The 23,275-nt window shown below is 43.0% G+C and overlaps 1 protein-coding gene and 1 long non-coding RNA gene across 7 annotated transcripts in view; one reads left to right on the top strand and one right to left on the bottom strand.

Annotated features, from left to right (window-relative positions):
• Positions 1–23,275, top strand: part of Dnajc6 (DnaJ heat shock protein family (Hsp40) member C6) — a 146,152-nt gene that overhangs the window by 31,282 nt on the left and 91,595 nt on the right. For 2 of the 6 annotated variants that reach the window (NM_198412.2, NM_001164585.1), the window contains exon 2: positions 4,069–4,133. The exons of 3 other annotated variants lie outside the window; for them this stretch is intronic. Coding sequence is in view for 1 of the 3 variants with exons in the window: in NM_001164583.1 (NP_001158055.1) it covers positions 22,740–22,926 (187 nt within the window). In the remaining 2 variants the exon portion in view is untranslated. Of the gene's footprint in view, positions 1–4,068; positions 4,134–22,664; positions 22,927–23,275 lie in introns of those variants that run through there. One more of the 6 variants, NM_001164583.1, reaches the window with a different exon arrangement.
• On the bottom strand, positions 15,364–23,272 carry Gm36012 (predicted gene, 36012). The gene is made up of 2 exons (NR_168609.1): positions 23,207–23,272; positions 15,364–16,158 (listed from the first exon to the last, which is right to left on the bottom strand). It is a non-coding gene; the product is annotated as a predicted gene, 36012 (long non-coding RNA).

Here is a 23,275-nt window from a genome sequence, read left to right on the forward strand (position 1 = left end):
AGAAGCCGACATTAACCACGCCACAGTCTAAATTCTGGATCGCTTTGAAATTTCCTTGCTCAGATCACTTTGTCTATCACCTTTAAACTCAGCCTCCTGTTAAGACACAGGACATGGATAAAATGTAATAAAGTTCTTTGCTATCTATCATTGGAAACAGGAACAGCTTTTAGCCCATTTCCCAATAGAATTCTTATTTTCATCTGAAACTTTACAAGAGCAATCTTTATTGTTGTATCAGTTATTTTATGTTTTGATAAAGACTTCATGATCAAAAGCAAATTAAAGAAGTGTATTTATTTTGTGTTACAGTTCTAAAGGAGGAGTCCGTAATGGTGAGGGGGGAAAGCAGACAGAGCTGAGAGGTCACATCTCAGACACATGGGAAGAGGGAGTGAGCAGAAAGTGGGGCAGGGTCATAAATCTTTAAAACCTTCCCCCAGTGACATACTTTCTCCATTAAGGCTATACCTCCTAAGAAGTTGCATATCTCCTCCTCCCCAGCAGCACCAACAACTAAGGACCAAGTGTCTAAATGCATGAGCCTATGAGTGATGTTTCTCATTTCAGCAACAACAATAACCCACATTTCTTGTCATCATCCTGGTTCTTTAAGCTCAGTGCACTCTGCTTGTAGCAGCCTAGACTTTATTTATCCCACTTCTATTTTTTCCAAATTCCTCTTGCAAACTAGTGTCACAGCATAGAATCACTCAGTCAGGCCTTCACAGAAATGACCCCCACTTCACAGGGCCAGATTCGTGTGTTAGTTATTTCTACGTTTGCTGTGACCAAATACCTGAGAGAACATATTGAACGTAGAATTATTTATTTTAGCCCATAGTTTCTGAGGTTTTACTCCATATTCTTTGACTCCATGGATACTTGGGTCTGTGATGTGGCACTAGATGATGACATCAGAAGCACATGACAGAGACTACTCAGCTTAGCACACATTAAGCAGAAAGAGAGGGAGGGGATGTAGACAGATGAGAGCTAGCTAGATACATAGACAGACAGACAAACAGACATACAGACAGACAGATACATAGATACATAAATGCATAGATATGTAGATAGATACATAGTACATAGATAGGTACATAGAAAGATAGATACATAAATACAAAGATAGATATGTAGGTACATAGATATAGATAATGCTTGCATTATTTGGATTTTTTCCCTTTATCTTTTTTTATTTTTTCCATGTAGCTCATGGTGTGGTACCACCCATATTCAGGGTAGGTCATCCCTCATTAATCAACCCTCTTTGGAAATACTCTCACAGACAACATCAGAGGTATGATTCTCCTAATCTGGTAAACAGTTTTCAGTGTGGTCATGTTGGCAATGAAGAATCTCCATTATATAAGGCAAAGCTTTAGCAAATACTGCATATCAGTGGTGGTACCCAGTATACTGTCAGCAGTGTGAGGATCACCGTGGCCTGCCACATCTTTACCAATGTTTGATTCTGTCAGTCTTTAAAATTTAAGATATCCTCTTCGGTATGGATTGGTCCCTGTGGTTACAATTTGAGTTTTCACTGTGACTCAGCAGTTAAGAACCTTGTCGTAAATATCTTGGTCACTTTCATGAAAGAACTGATTGTAATAACTTTTGCCAATTTTTTTTTTAAGACAGAGATTCTCTATGTAGCCCTGGCTATCCTGGAACTCACTCTGTAGGCCAGGCTGACCTTGAACTCAGAGATCTGCCTGCCTCTGCCTACTAAGTGCTGGACTAAGGACGTGCTCCATCACCACCTTGCCAAAGTTCTTACTGGGCTTTCTTTGCTTTTCTTATTGATTTGTAGATTTTTATATCAATTAATTAGTTATTAGCATGTCTGCATGACATGTGTGTGGAGGGCATGTATGTAGAGGTAAGAGCCTGACTTTGAGCGTTGGTTCTCCCATCCCACTATAGGGTCCAGGGAGTGACCTTATATCAGGTTGATAGACTTGAGTGTCAAGTGCCTTTACCTATTGGACCATCTCACCAGCTCTGATTTGTAGATTTTTATTATTTAATTACTTATTCTATATATAAATTATTTGCATAAATGTACTGTTTAATTTGGATAAATGAAATGAATATTTCTTTACAACATAGCTTGTTTTTTTTTTTTATTTTTACTTTAAGTGTTTTTTAAAACCGATTCTCAACTGAGCTAGCCTAACGTTGAGATTCTCCTGTCTCAGTCTCATGAATGTTAGATTACAGGAATGTACAATGATATCCACTTCCTTAATGATGATTTGACGGGAAATAAAAGCTATATTCTCTGAGGCCGGTGTCTGGGAGACCCTGAGGCCACGTGCCGGGTAGGCATGTGCTCTACCGGAGAGCAGTGAATCTCAGATTCATAACAGGCTTCAATGTTGTCTGCTAATTTTGGATTTTGATAACTGCCTCTGGGATTCTGTTTAACAAGTTCCTATTTTCCGCAGTGTGATAAAGATATTATTTTATGCTTTCTTCTCAGAGCTTTGTTTTAGATGTATTTGTTTGTTGATTTATGAAATTTTTAATGAATTTGATCTGTAGAAAATAAAACAAGTAAGCTTGAATAAAGACTTTGCCACACGTGTATTAAGAAATTGTTTCGGTGTCAGTGATTGAACCCTGGAACTCATATGTGCTGTAAACAAGTGCACTGCCAATGAGCTATAACTCTCTTCTTTCATTATTTTAAAATTCATAGACATACGTGTGTGTTGTTTATATAATGTCCGGCATGACGGTTTTTGTCATGTTGACATATACACATCACATGTGTGTTATACAGTGGTCAAATCTAGCTAATAAACAAGTGTGTTACCTCACATAATTATCACGTTGTGATGAGAACACAAGTGTACTGTGTCCTTAGTTTTCAAGAATGAAATATGCTGCCATTGGGCATGGTCACAGTGCCATTCAGTCGACTTCTTAAACATATCCCTGTAATCATGTCGTTTTGACTAACATGTCTCCACCCCGGCTCCACTTCACACCAGGCCAGCTCTGATAATAACTATTTTACTCTCTGTTCGCATCAACTGTTTAAATTCCACATGTGTGAGATCATGTGACATTTGTCTTTCTGTGTCTGGCTTATTTCACTTAACGTCTTCCAGGTTCATTTATGAATCCCAAATGATGGGATTTCCTTCTTTAAATAGTATTCCATTGTGCATGCATACCACATTTTCTTCATCAAGTTTTATTCAACAGATATGTTGATTCAGTACCTTACGTACTTAAGTAGTACTTCCATAAATACAGGACTGAAGGTGTTTATGTAACATTGATTCCATTTCGTTTGAATATATAACAAGTTGTGGGTTTTCTGGATCATGTAGTTGTACTTTTAATTCTGAGGGACCTCCCAAGTTTTCCATGATAGCTATATTAATGTATACTTCTACCCTCTGTGTGTGTGTGTGTGTGTGTGTGTGTGTGTGTGTGTGTGTGCTATCCTGGTTCTACCTTCTCATCAACATGTTCTGTTTATCTTGTTTTGGTTGTAGCTACTCTAAGGATAAGGTGATAGCCACTATGGTTTTGATTTGTACTACAGTGATGGTGAGAAATATTGAACACCTTTCCACATATATTTTGGTCAGTTCTTTGTCTTTTGAGAAATGTCTATTTTTAATTGATCATTTGTTTTCTTACTCTTTCCCCATTGTGTGTTCATGGTACTCTGGTTGAAAGTCAGCAGGGTCAAGAAAGTGTAGATCTGTGTCTGTCTCTCCAGTCTGTTGTGTTGTCTACAAGTGAGTTTGTGTTGGCATCCTGTGGTTTGTCACTGTAACGTTGTGGAGTATTTTGAAGTTAAGTAGTACGATGCCTCTAGCTTTGTTCCTTTTGCTTGAGAGTGCCTTGCCTGTTTGGGGTCTTTTGTGAGTTTTCATGAGTTCCAGGATGATTTTCCTCCTTCTGTGGTTAATGTTACTGGTATTTGGTAGCGATCCCACTGAGCTTGGACTTTGCTCTGACTGGTGGACGCTACATGTAGCAGCATGAAAGCACGGGATGTATTTCCATTTATTTGTTTCTTCTCCAATTCCTTTTCAGTGTAAAGATCTTTCATCTCTGTGATGGTGTCAACTTGGCTGGAGTGAGGATTACCCGGAGAACTGGTAAAGCTTTGTGGTGGGGTGTGTCCGTGTCCTGAGGCATTTGAGTCATTGACTGAACAAAGAGGCTCTTCTGGCACTGTAGGCAGGAGTCATCCATTCAACTGAGGGCAGTCAGATAGCATGAAATGTCCAGAGGATTTTAGGTCTTTGCCTCTTGGATCTGGGGTTCACAACTCTTCCCTCCTGGACATCAGCACACCAAGTTTAGACTTCAGGACTTATACCAGAAGTACTCCACTGTCCTTAGGACTTAAATCTCTCTCTGAGAATTATACCACTGGCTTCTTTTGTTCTGAGGCCTGGGTGCTTGGACTGAGCCACTGTACAGTCTTCACAAGATATAACTTCGCCAAGTGGCTTTTGAGTCATTTGACTTGTTCAGGATGGGAAGAGCTGAGGGTGAATTATGTAGGGGTTGGTGCTGCCTACATGAGTAAAATGAGACATAATTACTCAGGCCTTGCTGGGTACGCGAAGAGATGCTGAGGAAAGGATCTGAGATATACTGGACGCCCATTAAAAGCCAGTTGCTCTGTTGGATAACATCTTTAAAAGTGATTCTGGGAGAGAAGTCTTAGTGGAAAGTCTAACAGCTTTGGGTAATTTAACATAGCTACTAGATGGTGGAGTTAGGATTCAAACTCATTTCTATATTGTTTTCTTCCCACTCTCCTCCACGCCCTTTCTTTCCATGCACTTCCCTTATCTTTCTCTGCCTTTTCAGCTATCCTATCATTCCTTTTGTGGATTTCTGAAGCTCTGCTCTTCCTTACTTTCTATGGAACAGAATCTATCTTTTTTTCTTTTTCTTTTTCTTTAAATAGGATCTCTCTGTTGTCTTGGTTGGCCTAGAACTCACTTTGTAGACCAGGCTGGCCTCACACGCAATGATTCTCCTGTTTCCCCTTCTTGAGTGCTGGGATTAAAGATGTGTGTCACCTATTCTTACTGCATCACAGAGAAGCAACTTCCCGCCCACTTCCTTTCTTTTTTTTCCATGTTTTATTTTTATTAGATGTTTTCTTCATTTACATTCCTAGTTTCCTCTCCGAAAATCCCCTATACCCTCGCCCCTCCCCCCGCTCCCCAAACCAACCCACTCCCACTCCTGGCCCCAGCATTCCCCTATCCTGGGGCATAGAATCTTCACAAGACCAAGCCCGCCCACTTTCTTACCCTAAAGTGTTACACTTTTTATTGTAGCAATTCTGAAACATGTTCCCATGTCACTTAGGTATCGCTGTATAAGGAACCATCTAAGCAGAGTGGTTTGAGACAGCAGACATTTATTTAGCTCCAGTTTCCACTGTCAGGAATTAGGCACATCAGCTCAGTAGTACTGATCTGGTCCACACTCATCTGTTCTCATGCCTGGGGCCTCAGCTGAGACGCTGGGACCATCCTACAGCTGGCTAGCTTGGTCTCATACTTTGATGGAGAGGAACCAAGAAAGCCAATGGAAGCCGGAGGCTCTTGGGTCTAGGCACAGAGACAGTGCAGTAGCACTTGCAGTGTCTTAGCTGGAGCTGTTGTAACAAAGTATCCCAGACTGGGTGGCACAAACAGCAGGTGTTCGTTTCTCATAGTAAGATGCATGGAGGTCAAGGTCAAGATGCTGGCTTAGTATATGATACAGACCATTTTGTGGCTCGTGGGAAGCCACCTTCTTTCTATGTCCTCACATGATGGAAAGCTCTATCTCTTTGTTCTTTCACAGTTACTAACCCATTCCCAAGGCTCCTGTTCTAGTGACCTCATCATTTAAAAATACTGTTTTAGAACCTATTTACTCTTCATTGCAACTTCATGTGCACTTAGGATGTATTCTGACCATTCTCTCTCCACATCCTCTTTTAACCCTGACTTTTGGTTTTGTCTTGTGGCCTATTTAGAGCCACCTGGGTCACTACTGGACTGACACAGTCCATTGGAACATGGTGGGTTCATCAGTGAGCACACAACTGAAGCCAATGGTTCCCTCTCACCCTGAATCTTATTTGTAGTTCAGCATCAAGTGGCAGGACACCCTGCATCTTCCCCCACCCCTGCCTGCCTGCTGATTGGATCTTTTTTGTGTTGTCTTACTTCAGGCAGCTACAGCTGCTGTGAGTTCATGATTGCAATGGCTGATTTGAAGCTCTTCTCCCTATATTCTGGCTGTTGCATTCTTCCTACCCCCTCTGCCACAGTGTTCCTTAAGCCTTAGATGGGATGGTGTAGATGTCTTGCTAGGGCTGAGCATCCTACACGACCTCATTTTAACCCAATTACTTCCTGAAAGTCCCCTCTCCCATATAAACATGCTAGGCAGTTAGGGCGTCAGCCTAGGCCCTTTGTGGGGTTCAGTGATATCAAGGAAAGGTAACTCCATTTCTTTCACTGCACTGTATGCTCTCCTACATGTCACATGTCACTTCCAAGTTTCCAAAGATGCATGGGGAAATCTCTCATCATCAGGTAGCAAACAATCAATTCTATAGCAGAAATGCAACTCAACTCTGCCCATTTCTACTTGTGGGTAAAATCAGATCTTGGATATTGAGGGCTCAGTTGCACAGGACTGTTCAGGCATCAGTTCAGAGTCCAGGCTTCAGGTTTTCTGACCAGCTGGTCACAAGCAGCTTCCTACAACTACATAGCTTGGCTTTGTTCATTTGCTAGGGCAGCTCAGAGAACCCAAGGAAAAAGCACACTTATTGGTTCATTGTAAGGCCACAAACGAGGATCTGGATGAAGACACACATGGGACCATCTGACAGGTGCCTGGCTGCTCCTGGGATGTGGACCAGTTCTTCCTCAGTTTCCTCAGACTCCACAGGTTCCCCAGAACTCTGAACCCTTCCACTGGAGTTTTGTGGTGATGTCACTGCACAGGCGTGACTGAAGCATGGGCAACTATGTACCAATTGGACTGGGCAGAAGGTTATCATCTGTGGTCCGAGTCAGTGAGAAACTCAGCACAACCTGTCTGTTCAGATTCTTCATGGCCCCTCTGTGCAGCGTGCCTTCCTTCCTGGTATGGGGCAGAACCCCATGTGGAATGAAAGTCTTAGGATCTATTCTTAGACAAAGTAGTTAAGAGTGTCCTTCTGGTCAGGAGTTAGACAGGAAAGCAGAAGGTTATAATATACTTTTGCTTTTAGTGATCTGACCTGGGGAAGAAATATCCTAGTTCTTACAGTGTACCTTCAGGAGAAAAAAGAACAGAGAACAGAAAAAAAAAAAAAAAAAAGAACAGAGAAAGAGGTTTTGCTGAGGCCTAAGTTGCCCCAGCATTATAACAAAGACATTTAAAAAAAAATCTTTTTAGCTTAGCTTTAAACCTGCTTTAGAAACTAAAGGCCAAAACTAAAGCTACACTTACTGTTCTAGCCAATTTGGAAATAGTAAGAACCATGGAATCTCTCTCTCTCTCTCTCTCTCTCTCTCTCTCTCTCTCTCTGTATGTGTGTGTGTACATGTACATGCATACCATTTGTATGCATGCACACATATATTCGGCTTTGTGAACACAGAGGGTACCTTGCAGGCTAGGGAGTATGTGGCAGAGGGAAGACAGTAGTTAGTGGCAGTAATTAATTGCACTCATGAATCTGTATACACACAAGGAAGTGTGGATTTGGAAATTATTTTCATGAAAGGCTCTCTTTGACCTGAAAGGAAATAGAGTCCTCATGTATCTGGGCCACGCTGTATGGAGAGACCTCAGCCCATGCTTTCCTTTAGTGGCTGTAGTTCAGGATTGTGTCGAACATGGTTCCTACCCTGCAGCCTACACAGTGATGTGTAGAGCTTCAGAGGCGGAGGCCAGAGGCCAAGGCTGCAGTCCAGGCTCTGTACTGATTAGTTGCTGGTGGAAGAAATGTTTATTCTTTGTGTTTTACTTTCCCCCCTCATAACAACAGAAAGCTTGTCTCCTTTGGTTGTTAGTTTCTTTCTGTGATGGGTGAACAGTAGCCACCCACTGGAACAGGCTACTGAAAAATAAGATACCCAGGAAATGTAAAGTGCAAAGCCTAGCAAGTATGTAGCAGGAAGAAAATCTTCCTGGCTCCACATTGAAGTAGCAATATTTTGTATCTACTGAGATAAATGAGAGACACTGTAGAGCTAAATTCATCTGCAAATTCATTTGTTTCACTTTGGTTTTTAATGTGGCCACTCGAAATTTGAAAGTTATGTTATTATTAATTATTATTATTATTATTATTATTATTATTATTTTTTTTTAGTTTCTATTGTTGTGATAAACACTGACTTAGAGAGGAAGGTTTTAGTTCATCTTATAACTCCCAGGTCACACTCCATCACTGAGAGAAGTCAGGACAAGAGCTCAGGGCAGGAAACTGGAGGCAGGAACTAAAGCAGACACCATGGAGGGATGCTGCTTACTGGCTTGATCTGCCTAGCTTGTTCAGTCTGCTTTCTTCCATACCCCAATATAATCTGCCTAGGGTTGACACTTCCTACAGTGGACTGGGTTTTCTTACACTAACCATTAACCCACAGACTTGCCTATGAACCAATGTGACAGAAGCATTTTCTCATTTGAGATTCCTTCTCAGATAATCCTATCTTGTGTCAAGTTTACAAAAGACTAGCATAACAGCACATAATTTTTGTTCACTAGGGGCTTGCATTCTATTTCTTCAGACCCTTCTTTTGTGATCATGAAGTATTGTATAAGTGTTGGTTCTATCCTGAACATGTATAGATATCATTGTATAGGTTGCAATTCCATTTTTTTCTAAAGCTTATTAACATTCACTAAAGTTTTAACATAAGCTACTATGTAGGCATCTTAGTTTTTTTCTCCTGACGTATAAAGTAGAGAAGATATAATTCATTTATATGAGTAAATAAAAACTTGAGTGCACTGGATTCCAATTATGTGAGCATCGTGTCCAATAGTAGGTAGAATTCTTTTGGCTGCACACACCACCGATATAGTACAAATCAATTTAATTAAAACAGGGGCTATTATAAGTATGAAAAGGCAGTGGTATTCTGAAATTAGTGCCTGTAGAAAGTTGTCTTCCTATATCTTTTTTTCTCTCAAATTTACTTCTTTCTCATTGGCAACATTTTCGTCTCAGCTCTCCTGTCCCCATATATCAAAAACACAGATTGTAGGCATGATGTATGTTATCTTTGCTCAAGGGTAGGATTCAGTTTGACTTTCTCTCTGGTTTTCATCTGTTGACCTAGCTTGATTTTTAGATATTGATCTTGGTAGGCCTGGGACAGTTTCAACTTCAGCCAGAGAAGAGGAGAATTTCCCAGAAAGAGTGCTTCTTTTGTTTGCTTAAAGAAAGTGTATCTTAGGTCTTCTTTTTAGATATAGTTTGTCTCCCAGAGCTTTGTGGGCTGAGTATTCAGTGACACTGGGTCCCTAGTATCATCCTCTGAGAGCAGTGGGCCCTTTAAGAGGTGGGCTTAGTGTAAGAAAATTAGGTCGTGAGGGCTCCAAGCTCATGAATGGATTAGCATTGTTTTGTGGTCGTGGTTCATGGGAGTGGACTCATGCTGGACCTTGTGGTACAAGTTCATTATCCTAGTTACTCAGGAGGCTCAGGCAAGAAGATCTCAAGTTCCAGGCCTGCCCTAAATTACAGAGTGAGTTCAATGCTTAGCCTAGGTAAGTTAGCAAGATCCTTTTTCAGAGTGAAATAAATAAACATAAAAGATGACTAGGGATACAACTTTGTGGTAAGTGCTTGCTTAACATATAGCAGATATAAGGCACAAGGTCTGGTTCTGCTTAGCACAAGGAGTCAATTGATTCCTATGGAGGGTGGGCTGTTATCAAGAGCAGGCCTTGACTCTCATTATCTCTTGGTTTCTTGTCGAGTAATGTTCCTTCTGTGTTCTGGGTCCCTTAACACTTTTCTCCCATGTTATAATGTAGCAGGAAGTCTTCCCCAACTCAACCGTGCAGTTTGGTCCTTCCTGTCACCAGAATTGTGAGCTTCATAAACCTCCTTAAAAGGGCCTCAACCCATGTACTTCATTATAGCAATGTCAAATAGAGTGGGACCACAGTGGTAACTAATATGTACAGTCAATACATACAGTGAAAAGCTCAGAACAGAAAAGATTAGGGCTCAAAGAAGTTCTGTATTTTGGCCAGTTTTAAACATCCAGGCTAAATGTTCATGTCTTTTAAAAGCCTACATGTTTAACCAATACACCAAGAAAATGCTGGTAAATTGGGTTGTGCTGACTTGAATTTTAAGGAGTTAGCCCTTGCCCCATCTGCATTAGATCACTTCCCATTGAGCCTGATGGCTGGACTTCCCATGAATGAAGTGGGTCCAGGTAATACCAGGAAAGTTCTTCTGGAACTGGGAATGGATACTGGGAGCTTGAGGATATGTCCTTCAGCCTTGCAGCCAAAGCCTGAAAGGAAATGGGGAAGCACACCAGTTAGTGTCTCTGACCGACTGTGTTTCAGATGTTAGCATAATTTATATATATATTTCCCACCATTACATGGCTCCCCATGGTTCACAGCTCATGGGCATGGTGATGGTAGGAACAGGGGTGAGCATCATTGCATCATTTTCTGTCATTCACAAACAATATGCGAACTAAAGGGATATTCTCTCAGAGCGATGGTTCCTACATCGCCCAAAAAAGGGGGGAGGGGGCCAGGTCCAGAAGGTGTAAAGCTCCTAGTCTGGTCAAACACAAAAAGAAAATTCAAGCTAATGTGGTGTGAAAAGACAAAAACGCCTGTTTTCTTTAATTCTGTTGAAATACAAGAGGGCAGTATGTGGTAGCTTTGTTGGGTGAGTCCATTTCAAACATTCAGGGAGTCTGACACGAATTTCTCAGGAAAATTGTTCTCTATATGTGGCTCCATCGTCTCCATTGTAATGGATGCAGCAGGCAGTGGATGTGAAGCAGTAAACAAGAGCCTTTCCCAAAGATGGCTCATCAACTTCCCATGGCCTGACATCATGGAGTACACAGACTGGAGTGGGAAGGCACAGTGTAGACAAACACGTGGAGCATGTGTGACACGTTACAAGATGCACAATGTACTATGGGACATGATGGAAGTATATCTAACCTGGTCCTGACAGCTTAAAGAATCCCTGGGGAAGTGCTGTCCTCATAGGCACTTGAAGAGAAGGTTGGACTGGGCCATGTGGGAAATCCAGGGATGCTAAATGTCTGGACCTAAAGACTGAGGTAGAGAGACTTGCAGGGTGAATTAGTGGGTAAAAGCAGCTTGCTGCTGGCTTGCTGATCTGTGTTTGATCCTTGGGAGCCACATGGTAGAAGGAAAGAACCAACTCCCTCAAGTTGTACTCTGACCCTAACATGTGCATGCATGTGTGCACGAACATGCCTAGGCACATACACACACAGTAAAGCAATAAAATGTAATAATTATCATTTTAAAAAGGTGAGGTGAAATAAGAAACAAGAGGTCTAGTTCTGAGCGAGAAGTAACAGTCCTGGAGTGTGAAGGGTACATGTGTCAAATACTTAGATCAGTGGTCAGCCTTCCTGATGCTGCCAGCCTTATTAATATAGTTCCTCACGTTAAGGTGACCCTCCCAACCACAAAATTATTTTTGTTGCTACTTAATAACTGTTTTCTTGCTACTGTTATGAATTATAATGTAAATGTCTGTGTTTTCTGATGATCTTAAGTGACCCCTGTGAAAAAGTCATTTGACCCGAAAGGGTCATGATCTAGATGGAGGCCTGAGCCCTTGTCTTTCTTAGGGTTAATTGCTGTGATGAAACACCATGACCAGAAGCAACTTGGGGAGTGTCTTAGTTGCTGTTCTATTGCTGTGAAAAGACAGCAAGGTCAAAGCAACTTATAAAACAAAGCATTTGATTGGGGATTGTGGGCTTGCTTACAGTTTCAGGGGGTGAGTCCAGCACCATCATGACAGGGAACATGGCGGCAGGTGCGCAGACATGGTGGTGCAGCAATAGCTGAGAGCTTACATCCTGATTCACAGACAGCAGGCAGAGAGAGAGAGAGAGAGAGAGAGAGAGAGAGAGAGAGAGAGAGAGAGAGAGAGAGAGAGAGAGAGAGAGAGAGAATAGAGGGAGAACGAACAGAGAAAGATAGTTAAGATAGATAGATAGAAAGAAAGAAAGAAAGAAAGAAAGAAAGATAGATGATAGATAGATCAATATAGAGATAGAGATTGAAAGAGAGTCTTGTGTGGGCTCTTGAAACTTCAAATCCCAGACCCAGTGACTCACATTTTCCAACAAGGCCACACCTCCTAATCCTTCTCAAATAGTCCAGCAATTGGAGAGCAAGCATTTAAAATTATAAGAGCCTATGGATAATTATAAGAGGCCAGAGCACCCCAGGGAGGAAAGGGTTTATTTCATCTTGGAGAAGTGTAGCTTGTTCCCTCTGGGTTGCTCAGTTTGTTTTCATATACTATCCAGGACCAGACCACCTGCCCAGGGGTAGCACCACCTACAATGAGCTAGACCCCCTCACGTCAATTATCAATCAAGAGAATACCCTGCAGACTTGCCCACAGGTCAGTCATATGGAGGCATTTTCTCAGTTAAGACTCCTTCTTTTCCAATGACCTAGCTGTGTCAAGTTGACACAGAAACCCGCCAGCACAGTCCTATAATTAGATTTGCATCTGACTCATTTTTCTTATCTCTAAATTGAAAGGGATCTCCTGCTCCCTGCAGTTCCTTTCTGCTTTAATATTTCATACATTCCTCTGGCTGTAGAATCCTTAATCCCACGCTAGCTTCCAGATCTCCTGGGCAGCAAGGCCCAAGATTATAACCAGGGCTGGAAGAGGGACGTGGACTGTAGATGGGGGTGGGCAGGGAGAGGAAGATAAATAGATGCTGTCTCTTTCCCATTAGACGTTAGTGAAAAGAATGGGAAGGTAGCAGGAACAAGAAACGCGTAGGTAGCTTTGCCTTCTCAGCAAGCAGGTAGACGACATCTGGCTCTGCTTCTGGCATGGGGAAATGTAATATTCTCCCATTTCTGTCAAAATGCTTAAAGGATTGCATTTTCAAGTATTTAATGATAAATACCATGAAGCCTGAAATGTACTTTAAAACACTGGGGAGGTTACAGTTCAGTGGCCTAGCATTCATAAGGCTCTGGATTGACTTCCCCAGCCTTGCAAGTAAAAGACTAAGTACACAAATAAATGAGTGAAGTTGGGGCTGTACATATGAAAGGAGATTGATTATGGCTTGGTATTGTTAATATTGAGTTGTAGGTACAGATAAATCCAACACATAATTTAATCTGCTTTTGTGTTTTGCTTGATAACTTCCATAAATCAGAGTGAAAAATAACTACTTCTAACCTCATTACCTAAAGTTCTTTATTATTATTATTTTATTGTACAAGTGTAGAATGGATCAGACTCTCTCTTGGCCATATAAATGTCTTACAAATATTGTATTATGAATAGCAACAGACTATTTTAAGTTATATTATCTACTTGGATGACTTAAAGTGTTTTTAGACTACATTGAAATTACGTAGGTGGGTCAAAGAAAGAATTCTGTACAAAGGAAGGGACATAGACTAGGGAAGTCTTGGGTAACATGAACATGACATGAACAGGCTTGCAGTTCTGTGCTGGGTCAGTCTGAAGGAGGCTTTGGGTATCGCAGATAGTCACTGGGCTTGGAATCAGGTAGAGTAGACAGTTATATACTCGTTGAAGGGTAACATATAATACACAGCCAGGCACCAAGCCAAACTCTTTGTGTCCTTGGTGTCACACAATTTTAATAGCTGCCTTATTACTTAGATATAATGGTTTTATGAGTGAGCTAGCAGAGTCTTAAGTTATAAAACTTGTCTGTGACTGTATAGACATGTAATTCCCAATAACTGTTATGAAGAGTGAAGAACTGAAGTCCAGAGGTTAGGTGGCACCCCACTGGGGACTAGAATGGCTGCATGTAACAGGGAAAAACAAAAGAGTGACTCACCACAGGGAGAGTTCTTTCTTTCTCTCCCTTTGCTAATCTAGGTATAGTTGACCTATGACTGCTATGGGTTTCTAAAGCTCAGGGTCCTTCTGTCTTTTGCTTGGGTGCCAAAGCCTTTTAGCCTGAAGCTCTCTGAGGTCAGAGAGTGACTCAAACAGGAGTCTGTTCTTTCCATCTCCTATGTGGGTTCTGGGACTAGAACTCAGGTCTCAGGTTTGGCAATCGCCAACCTGCTCACACATCTCACTTTATTTCATCCAGTGATGTAGGGAATGGAGTTTTCCCTCACTGTAGAGACAAGAATGTGGCCATGAGTCAGGTCATAGAAAACTTATGTACACATGTTTGGACAGTGCTCAAACATTGATATAACATAGGTTTCCTTTGAAGCCAGTGGCTTCTCTCCGTGTCTCTTTAATCTACATCTGCTCAGACGGCCACACTGACATGCCAAATGGAACATGTGCCAAACCTCTTTCACTGTTAAGAGCTTGTTCTTATTTTTATATCTTTGTGGCTTCAAACTTGTTGCCATTGCCCTGCTCCCTGTCACCCAAGGGCTGGAGAAACGGGCATGCAGCACCAAGCCTGTCTCAAGGTTTACTTTTAAAAATTTATTGATCTGAAATAAAGCCTTGAACGATGGAGCCTAGCCCAGCCTTGAACTTTTTGTTCTGTCTGAACCTCTTGAGTGTTGGCATTATGAATGCGTGCCCTAACTCCCCATTTAGGAGTTACTTAGTTACTATCAAAAAATTAAACTATATTTTAAGTGGTTTTAATTTACAATTGCAATGATAGTAGGGCATTGGAGCTAGGAGCTTGCTTTTGATGAGAATAAAAATATTTTCCTTCTAGTTATTTTTGAATTGAACCGAAGGGTGACCGAGCATCAAATTTTAGGTGTATGACCTAAAATGTGTACAAGAGTTCATAGGAAGAAGCTGTCTCCACCAGAAGCTGACTTCAGGCATCACTGAGCAGAAACTCCCCCACAGGCAGTATAGCCACAGCAGGTCGAGTTTCACTGGTCACCCTGGGAAAGGAGTGCTATACTAGTGTGGTGACACCAGTAGGCTCAAGCTTCACTCTCATGGTGGAGTTACCACTGCAGCCATGTGCAGCAGCTGAGCATGACCGGAGAGTTTGACATTAGAGTCATAATATCCTTGTGAGCTTGCGCGTGCGACATAGGTTCTCCAAAAATAAGTTTTCAGGGTTGTCAAGGACATGAGAGTTAAGCAAGGAAGGGACCTGAAAGTGGGAAATAAGCAATGAGCGATCTTTATTACCACAAGATCTTCAAGTAAGCCTGGGTTTCAGGATGAGTTCAGAAAGGATGCCCCACCTGGAAAATTAGTCTTGTCTTCCAGGAGACACAGCACTTGGTCAGGCACTCATAACAGACATCTCTACTCCCAGCCCATGTTACATAGACGTTTTCTTGCATTAGATATTCTGGCTCTCTCATTGTTTGCCAACACACTGCTTGCTTGCTCATGTGTGTTGCTGTATGAAACTCATGACAGCTGCTCTTAGTCACACGTGTGATTCTATGCTGAACCCTTGATCAGCAAATGAGAACACTTGAATGATTGTAGATTTCTCCTCTGGATGCCATTTGGAGGAGGAGAGGGGGATGGCAAGTCAAGGTTTGAGAAGACAGGAAATTTGAGCCCAAGAGACTCCTATAAGTCAGGGCCCGCAGTATTCCTGCAGGAGGAGAGAGTCAGGTCCACTCTGCCATTGAGTTTCCCTGCAGGAGGAGAGAGTCAGGTCCACTCTGCCATTGAGTTTCCCTGCAGGAGGAGAGAGTCAGGTATACCCTGCTGTTGAAGAACCCTGAAAGGATTCCCAGCCTGTTCCCTTGTTTATTTGGCTGTGGCTCAGAGATGTAGGTTTTGGCTTTGGTCTTGGTTCCTGTCCTTGGTTCTTCAAATGAGATTTTGACCCTGGAGGGCTCAGGTCCAGATGCCTATGAGGGCTGGTAGGAAGTAGGCCAGGAGGCTGGGAATGGTGGTGAGAGACAGTGCTCAAACTGGAGCCTGAGAACCTTCTGAAAAGACATGCAAATTAAAAGTTGTTGTGTTTTGTTTTTTTAAGTCCAGACAAGCTAAAGCTAAAGCTAAATATGTCAAGGATATACCTAAGAACTGTTCAGTTAAGTACCCCAGTTGTGTATATTCACAGGTCATATCCCATAAGGAGATAACCTGGATGTGACTGAGGTGTGTTGCTCACATACGTTTTAATGCCTCTCATTGATTTCTATTGGTTACATCAGAAAATCAAAGGGCTCTGTTTCAGAGACCCGTGTTACAGGATATTTGATCACACTGTGTACCTCAAGATTGTGTTATTTACTGGAAAAACCTATTCTTAGTTGTGGTGTTGCTCAGCCTTACCACACAGCTTTAATCTGAGATCCTTCTGGTTGAATATTGTAAACCAGATTAAATAAAATCAACCATGGGTCAAGAGGAAGTGAACAGAGGATTATTAAGAAAAAACCGGCCAGGCAGTGGTGGCACACGCCTTTAATCCCAGCATTTGGGAGGCAGAAGTAGGCAGATTTCTGAGTTCGAGGCCAGCTTGGTCTACAGAGTGAGTTCCAGGACAGCCAGGACTATACAGAAGAACCCTGTCTCGAAAAAACAGAGAGAGAGAGAGAGAGAGAGAGAGAGAGAGAGAGAGAGAGAGAGAGAGAGGAAGAGAGGAAGAGAGGAAGAGAGGAAGAGAGGAGGGGAGGGGAAGGGAGGGGAGGGAAGAAGAGGAAAGAAGAGAAGAAGAGAAGAAGAGGAGAAGAGGAGGAGAAGAAGAGAAGAGGAGGAGAAGAGGAGGAGAAGAGGAGAAGAGGAGGAGAAGAGGAGAAGAGGAGGAGAAGAGGAGAAGAAGAGAAGAGAAGAGAAGAGGAGAGGAGAGGAGAGGAGAGGAGAGGAGAGGAGAGGAGAGGAGAGAAGAGAAGAGAAGAGAAGAGAAGAGAAGAGAAGAGAAGAGAAGAGAAGAGAAGAGAAGAGAAGAGAAGAGAAGAGAAGAGAAGAGAAAAGAAGAGAAGAACCATGGAGAGTAAGAGAGTAAGAGAGAGTCAGGGGGATGGATAGAGAGACAAACAGGAAGTAGAAGAGAGGAACATCCAGCCTGTAGGTTTTTGAGATGACATGTGAGAGGGCCATTCCTAGTGGGACACTGGCTGAGGAGGATGGTCAGCTGGGTGTTTTCTCTGCCTCTCTGAGCAGCAGGCTTTCACCCCAGCACCTGGCTCCTGAGTCTTCATTAGTAAAATCGAACAATTGAGATTTTCATTTACAAAACCCCAACAGATCTGGCTTTATAAAAGCAAGAGCACAACAGAAAAACTTTGTCCTCATTTGTTGTCTAATTCATAAGATTTCTGTCATTCGATTGTTCTGGTGAACCCAGTAATCACAGCGTAGAGAGTTGTCATAGTTAGGGACACTGGGAGTGCTTGGTAATAGAGATTAGGCTCAAGAGAGACAGGTAGACTTTTACCCTCAGAACCCATGGTGAAAAACCCATCCATATCATTAGTTAATGTAAACACACACACACACACACACACACACACACACCACTTTAAGCAAAATTTTAAGAAACAATATTTTCCACATTCCAAAAACTAATGTTTTTCATCTTATTTCCTTTTGGTGAAAATAATGCCTATGAACTGTTAAGTTTATCTTACAATTTGCCAGTGGGCCACAGTGTGAATTTTATAAAAATGTAAAAGAGATCACTGGTGTAGGGGAAGGGACACGATTCCATGGTTAAAGCATTTGCCTGAGTATGGATGGATCTCTGAAATCCACACAAAGTGCCCAGAGGGCGTGGCGGCTCACTTGTGATCCCAGTCCCAGTGACGGAGGACCCTGGAACAAGCTGGCTAGCAGAACCAGCTATATTTGTGAGTTCTGGTTTTGATGGATGACCCTGTGTCTATGAATAACACGGAAGAGTGACCCGGGATGATTTCTGACATCAACCTTGCATCTCTGCATGTACAACACACACCTTTGTGCCATATATGCAGACCTCACACAAAAATGCAGAGAGGACGGTGGGAACACTGTTTTTGATTCTTCATTAACTTTTTAATTTAGTATTTTCTCACGGTTTTTCCTTTTCTTACCATTTTTTCTGATCCCGGGGTCTCAGGCATTTACTCAGTATTCAGGTACTCACTGGCTGTCATGGGACCCAAGGAAAGCATGGACTTTCCTTCTTAAATACTCCAAATGTCACAGGAAAAGTGAGCATTTAGACGGTAAAACCCAGTGCAGAAAATCACTTTGCTTTCTACAAAAGGCTTTTCCTATTCTCATCTATCACAATGGTAGTACATCTCTAATGCAGGACAGGTTCTAGCTTACTCTGAAAGATAGGAAACTATCTGCGTCTTGAGAAAGTGATTTAATTAGATACAAAATACAATAATGGCTAGAAATAATGGCAGGAAGTCATAATATTGTAGTAGTAGTAGTAGTAGTAGTAGTAGTAGTAGTAGTAGTAGTAGTAGTAGGTAACGACAGTAGTATTTATTAAGCCTTTCCTGTGAGATGATAATTGATTTCAGAGCTGGAGAGATGGCTCAGGGGGAAAGGAAGCTTGGTGATTGTCTAGAGCATGCGCACTGGGAGGCTTGCAACCCATAGCTCCAGCTCCAAGGACTTTGATGCTCCTTCCTGGCCTCTGCACTCAATGCCAGCCACACATAGATCTACATTTAAAAAAAAATCTTTTAAAAAAGCATTTAATTCTCACGTCAACTGTGTTGTAATGGAAATATGCTCCTTTTCCATGGGAAAAATAAGACAGGTTAGGTGATGTGGCCAGAGCCTGAGGGCCTGGAACTCATGACTGAGTGGTTTGGTTCCAGACCCTCGGTCTCCATCCTCATTCCCCAAGGTAGAAGGGTGGCACAGTCTGGCACAGTCAGGGGCAATGCAGTACAGTCTGGAATAATCCGGCCCAGTCTGGCCCAGCCCAAACTCACCTTTACTCTATGGCATCACTGCAAAATGTGCGTGGCAGATGCTATGAGGAGAGAATGTTTGGTTGCGGGTATGGACGACGACGAGAGATCCAGCTCCTGAATATCTCTATGTGGACACTCACCATGGAGTTGGTAAAAATGACTGAAGACTCACCTTACAGGGGACAGCCAATCCTTTGAGTCTATCCTCATATGTAATATTTTATTCTTGAGATAAATAGATTATGGAGCAAGCTGTTACTTTTCATTGAATATTTATTTATTTATTTATCAATCAAGATATGATCTTACTGTGTATCCCTGCTTGGCCTGAAATTCACTGTATAGACCAGGCTGGCCTTGAACTCACAGAGATCCACCTGCCTCATGTTCTGGGGCTAAGGGTGTGTGCCACCATACTTGGCAATTGTATTTTCTTTTTATTTGTGTGTGTATCTGTGGAAGGCAGAAGAGGGCATCTGATCCTGTAGAGTTTTAGACAATTGTCTTCTGTCCAACATAACTGCTAGGAATCAAACTCCAGTGCTCTGAAAAAGTAGCAAGTGTTCTTGAACATTAAGCCATCTCTGCATCCTCTATGAATCAGTCTTGATCTTGGGAAACAGCAAGATTAGGCTTTGCTTTTACAATATTTCCTCCTTTTCCAAATCCTAGGTTCTCAACATTAATGTGTGTGTGTGTGTGTGTGTGTGTGTGTGTTGCTAGTAGCTGATCTTGATTTCTGTTGTGTTTTCTTAGGTGTGGTCCACCCATCTTTTTGGTTTTGTTTATATAGATTCTCTCATTGGTTGAGAATCTTAGTTTCTCCTTTCTCCACTTCCCCAGTGCTGGGATTATAAACTTAAACCATTATGCCTGATTTTCTAACTCCCCCCACCCAACTCCCACTTTGATGCTAAGGCTCAAACTCAGGTTCTCCTGCTCAGGAGGGAGCCTTTACCAGCGAACCCTCTCTCCACTCAGCCCTCCACCGAGTTCTTACTAGCAACACAGGTAACTTTCTATCTTCTATTTCTGGAGTAAAGAATACTTAGTGTTCCTTTCAGTTGCATGCATGGGAGGAACCAGGCTTGCAAAAGCACAGAATCGAGCTGTGCTTGAAGACAGACCAGCGTGGTGACAACAGGAAACATTTATGTGCTTAGTATAGATAGCTATGTTAAGTGCTGTTTAATTATTTCTTTAGCTACAACATACTAGTCATATGCTAAACACTTGGCAGTGAAGAGCAGAAATATCTTCATGGGGAAGTGAGCTTTTAAGGAACCTGTTAGAGTTAAGTTGGTAGATGTTCCAAGTTAGTCCCCAGACTCTCTAGTTTTTAGGCTGTTATAAATAAATCTAGACAGTGTAGAATCCTGTGTTCATTACATATCAGTTTTGTAGAAATATTAATAGTTATTCTGATTGATTTTTATGTTAAGTATAAAGCTAAAAAAATAAAATAATATGGCCCAGGGGTGTGGCTCAGTGGTACACCCCTTGATTACCATCTTTGAGATTCTTGGTTTCATCCCAGAAAAGCAATAAGTGGGGGGAGACGCTGTCTAGCCCATTCATACTTTGCAAACTTGGGAGATAGATATCCAAAAATACAAAGGCATATGTGTCAGTTTCCTTTCCACAGTATGTCTGCAATTCTGATGTGTAGCAAAAATAACCCAAAGTGCTCCTTTTGAAAATAACTGTTTTCACTTTCAGACCGTACAACAAGCATCTGCTAAGGCACGTAATGGACGCTAGACGTTTGTGTTCCCTGGTGGTCAGTAATGAATTGAGAAAGTACAGAAAGAGATTATTAAATGCCACTGGGAACTATTTTGTTACTAGAGTTTAAAAGTTATCGCTTCGGTGAAGTAACCAAAATAGCTCAAGACTTGCATGTTTGAAAGTATGGGGCCTGTGTTTAAAAATCATATTTCAGCTTTTCCTGCTACCATTCAAAGTTATTATAAGCAAGCATTAGCTCTGGATTCTGCTTCTGGCCTTACTGCACCTCAGCAGATGGGAACACACTGGACAGTTAGTGAAGGGATGAGAGGATCTAGCACCCCGCCTCTTGGACCTCTTCTGACTCCTTCTCAACCCATGAGTCTGTGCGATCTTTGAAGAAGAAAATGGTTGTCAAGCAGTTAGTTTGTTGAGTTTAGACTTATGAGGAGCTGGGATTTTCAGGGAATTTTGGGTTCCAGATGATCTGGATAGAAGGCTCTTAATTGCTGTCATTTGATTTTTGTGTCCTGATGTGATCAAAATAATAACAGCAAGAGACAACTATGTAAGCCAACAGGCAGGTCAGGCCGGCACTCTGCCTGTGCCCTGCCCCCACGCACAGCACACATGTGCACTCGTTCTTCTCCTATCACAGGAACATGCCAGAGTGCTTCTGAAAGGTTTGTCCTCTTAGTTTATCCAAGGGCTAGAAGAGGAAAATGATACTTTTAAGTCAACATTTTTATCTGGTCTTTCACCTGAGCTGAGGAGGGAGCCTTCTGAAATACTATCAGGTGAAAACAAGCTTTGGGTGTTTGCATCTTGAGACTGAACACAGTTCATATCTAGATTGTGGAGGCCTGACACTCACACAATGCTGGGGGACTCTTTGAGAATACAAAAAAGTCACAAGCGGACAGCTAGTCACATGGGCTTGCAGAGCCTTCTTCAAGAAGAGGGCCCTGCTGCTAATTAACTTTGTGACAGATCCCCTCTGATAATGGCTGTTTTTCTTGCCTACAACTATGAAAGAAAAATGAGGGGCGAGGCTAGAGGATGGAAAGAAAATCTGGTATATTTCTCTTCCCAGACATCCTTCAAGCCAGCTTGAGGAGTTGAGTTGAGGAGTCCTTTCTCCTTGTTCCTAGGTAAACGATAAGAAACCTGGAAGTGCACAGGACATAGTTGCTGAATAGATCTGGCCCTGGCTCCCTTACCCCCTTTAGCCAGCTTTCATATCCACAGCTCATCCCGTGCCAGGAGCGTGCAGAAATGCCGCTCCGCCTGCTCTGGGTACACAGATGGCCTGCCATCAACAGATTCCTTTTCCCCTCCTACTGGAGTTACAACCCAGTCCACCAGGTCGATCAACCCAGGCGTCTTTCACTTCCAACAAAGACCAGCTGAGTTACATGAAATGGGCGTGCCTGGCTCTCTCTCCAAGGGTGCTGGTCTCCAAGACACCTTCTCCCCTTTTTTTCCTGAAGCACGGCCGCGCTGACACACCCCTCCCTCCGCGTTGTCGTGGTCCCCTCCCCATCCCGCCCCGCCCCGTTTTCCGCTTTCAGCCTCCCTCCCTACGACTCTCCCCTCCTTTACTCTCTTCTGTTTATTCCCTCCCCCTCCAGCCACTCCGGGAGCTGCCCGGCTTTTGCCCGGCTACACCTACACTTCCTCGGGCGCTGTCCAGCCTACGGGTGGCCGGGGCCGGTTGGGTGCGCTGTGCCCGGGGCGGTGGCTGCAGAGCCCTTCCTGGTGGCCGCTCCCTTCTTTCCCTCCTCTTCGCGTCATGTCGGGCACTTGATTATTATTGTTATTTTTTTTCATCCCTCTCTTAGTCTGTCCCGTCTTCCCCTCCCCCTTCCTTTCCCAGGTTGATTTTTTTTTCTTCCCCCTCTTCTCCGGGCTTGCCCATGAGCCTCCTCGGGAGCTACCGGAAAAAGACCAGCAGCGATGGTTATGAATCTTTGCAGCTGGTGGACAGTCACGGGGACTCGAGCGCACGGGGCGCGGCGGCTGGCACGCAGAGGGCGACCGCGGGCGCGGTGCGTAGTCCCGCCCGGCAGCCTCCGCACCGCGCCAGCACCACGGACAGCTCAGGTAGCGGCCGCTGTGGCTCAGTCCTTCGGCCCGGTGCACATCCCCGGTCCAGGCTAGGAGAGGCTGGGTTGTAGGCCATGGCATCTAATACCACATGGTGTAACGTCTCTAATTTCTTTGGTCCAGGGAGCTAAGAAACGTTAGATCCGTCTGGAGGCTCGGTGACATTAGCAAGCACCTCTTAATCTCCCTAGGCTGCTGAATGCACCAGCTGGGGGCGGGGAGATGAGGAAAGGGAGGGGAGGAGAAGGGAGGGAGGGGAGCCAGGGGAGGGTGGTACCTGGAAGCAAAGTGGCTGGTTTCTCCGCCCAACTGTCTGAGCCGAGGTGAAGGAGAAATGCTTGGTGCT

This window comes from Mus musculus, chromosome 4, assembly GCF_000001635.26.
Source record: "Mus musculus strain C57BL/6J chromosome 4, GRCm38.p6 C57BL/6J".
NCBI classification, from domain to species: domain Eukaryota; kingdom Metazoa; phylum Chordata; class Mammalia; order Rodentia; family Muridae; genus Mus; species Mus musculus.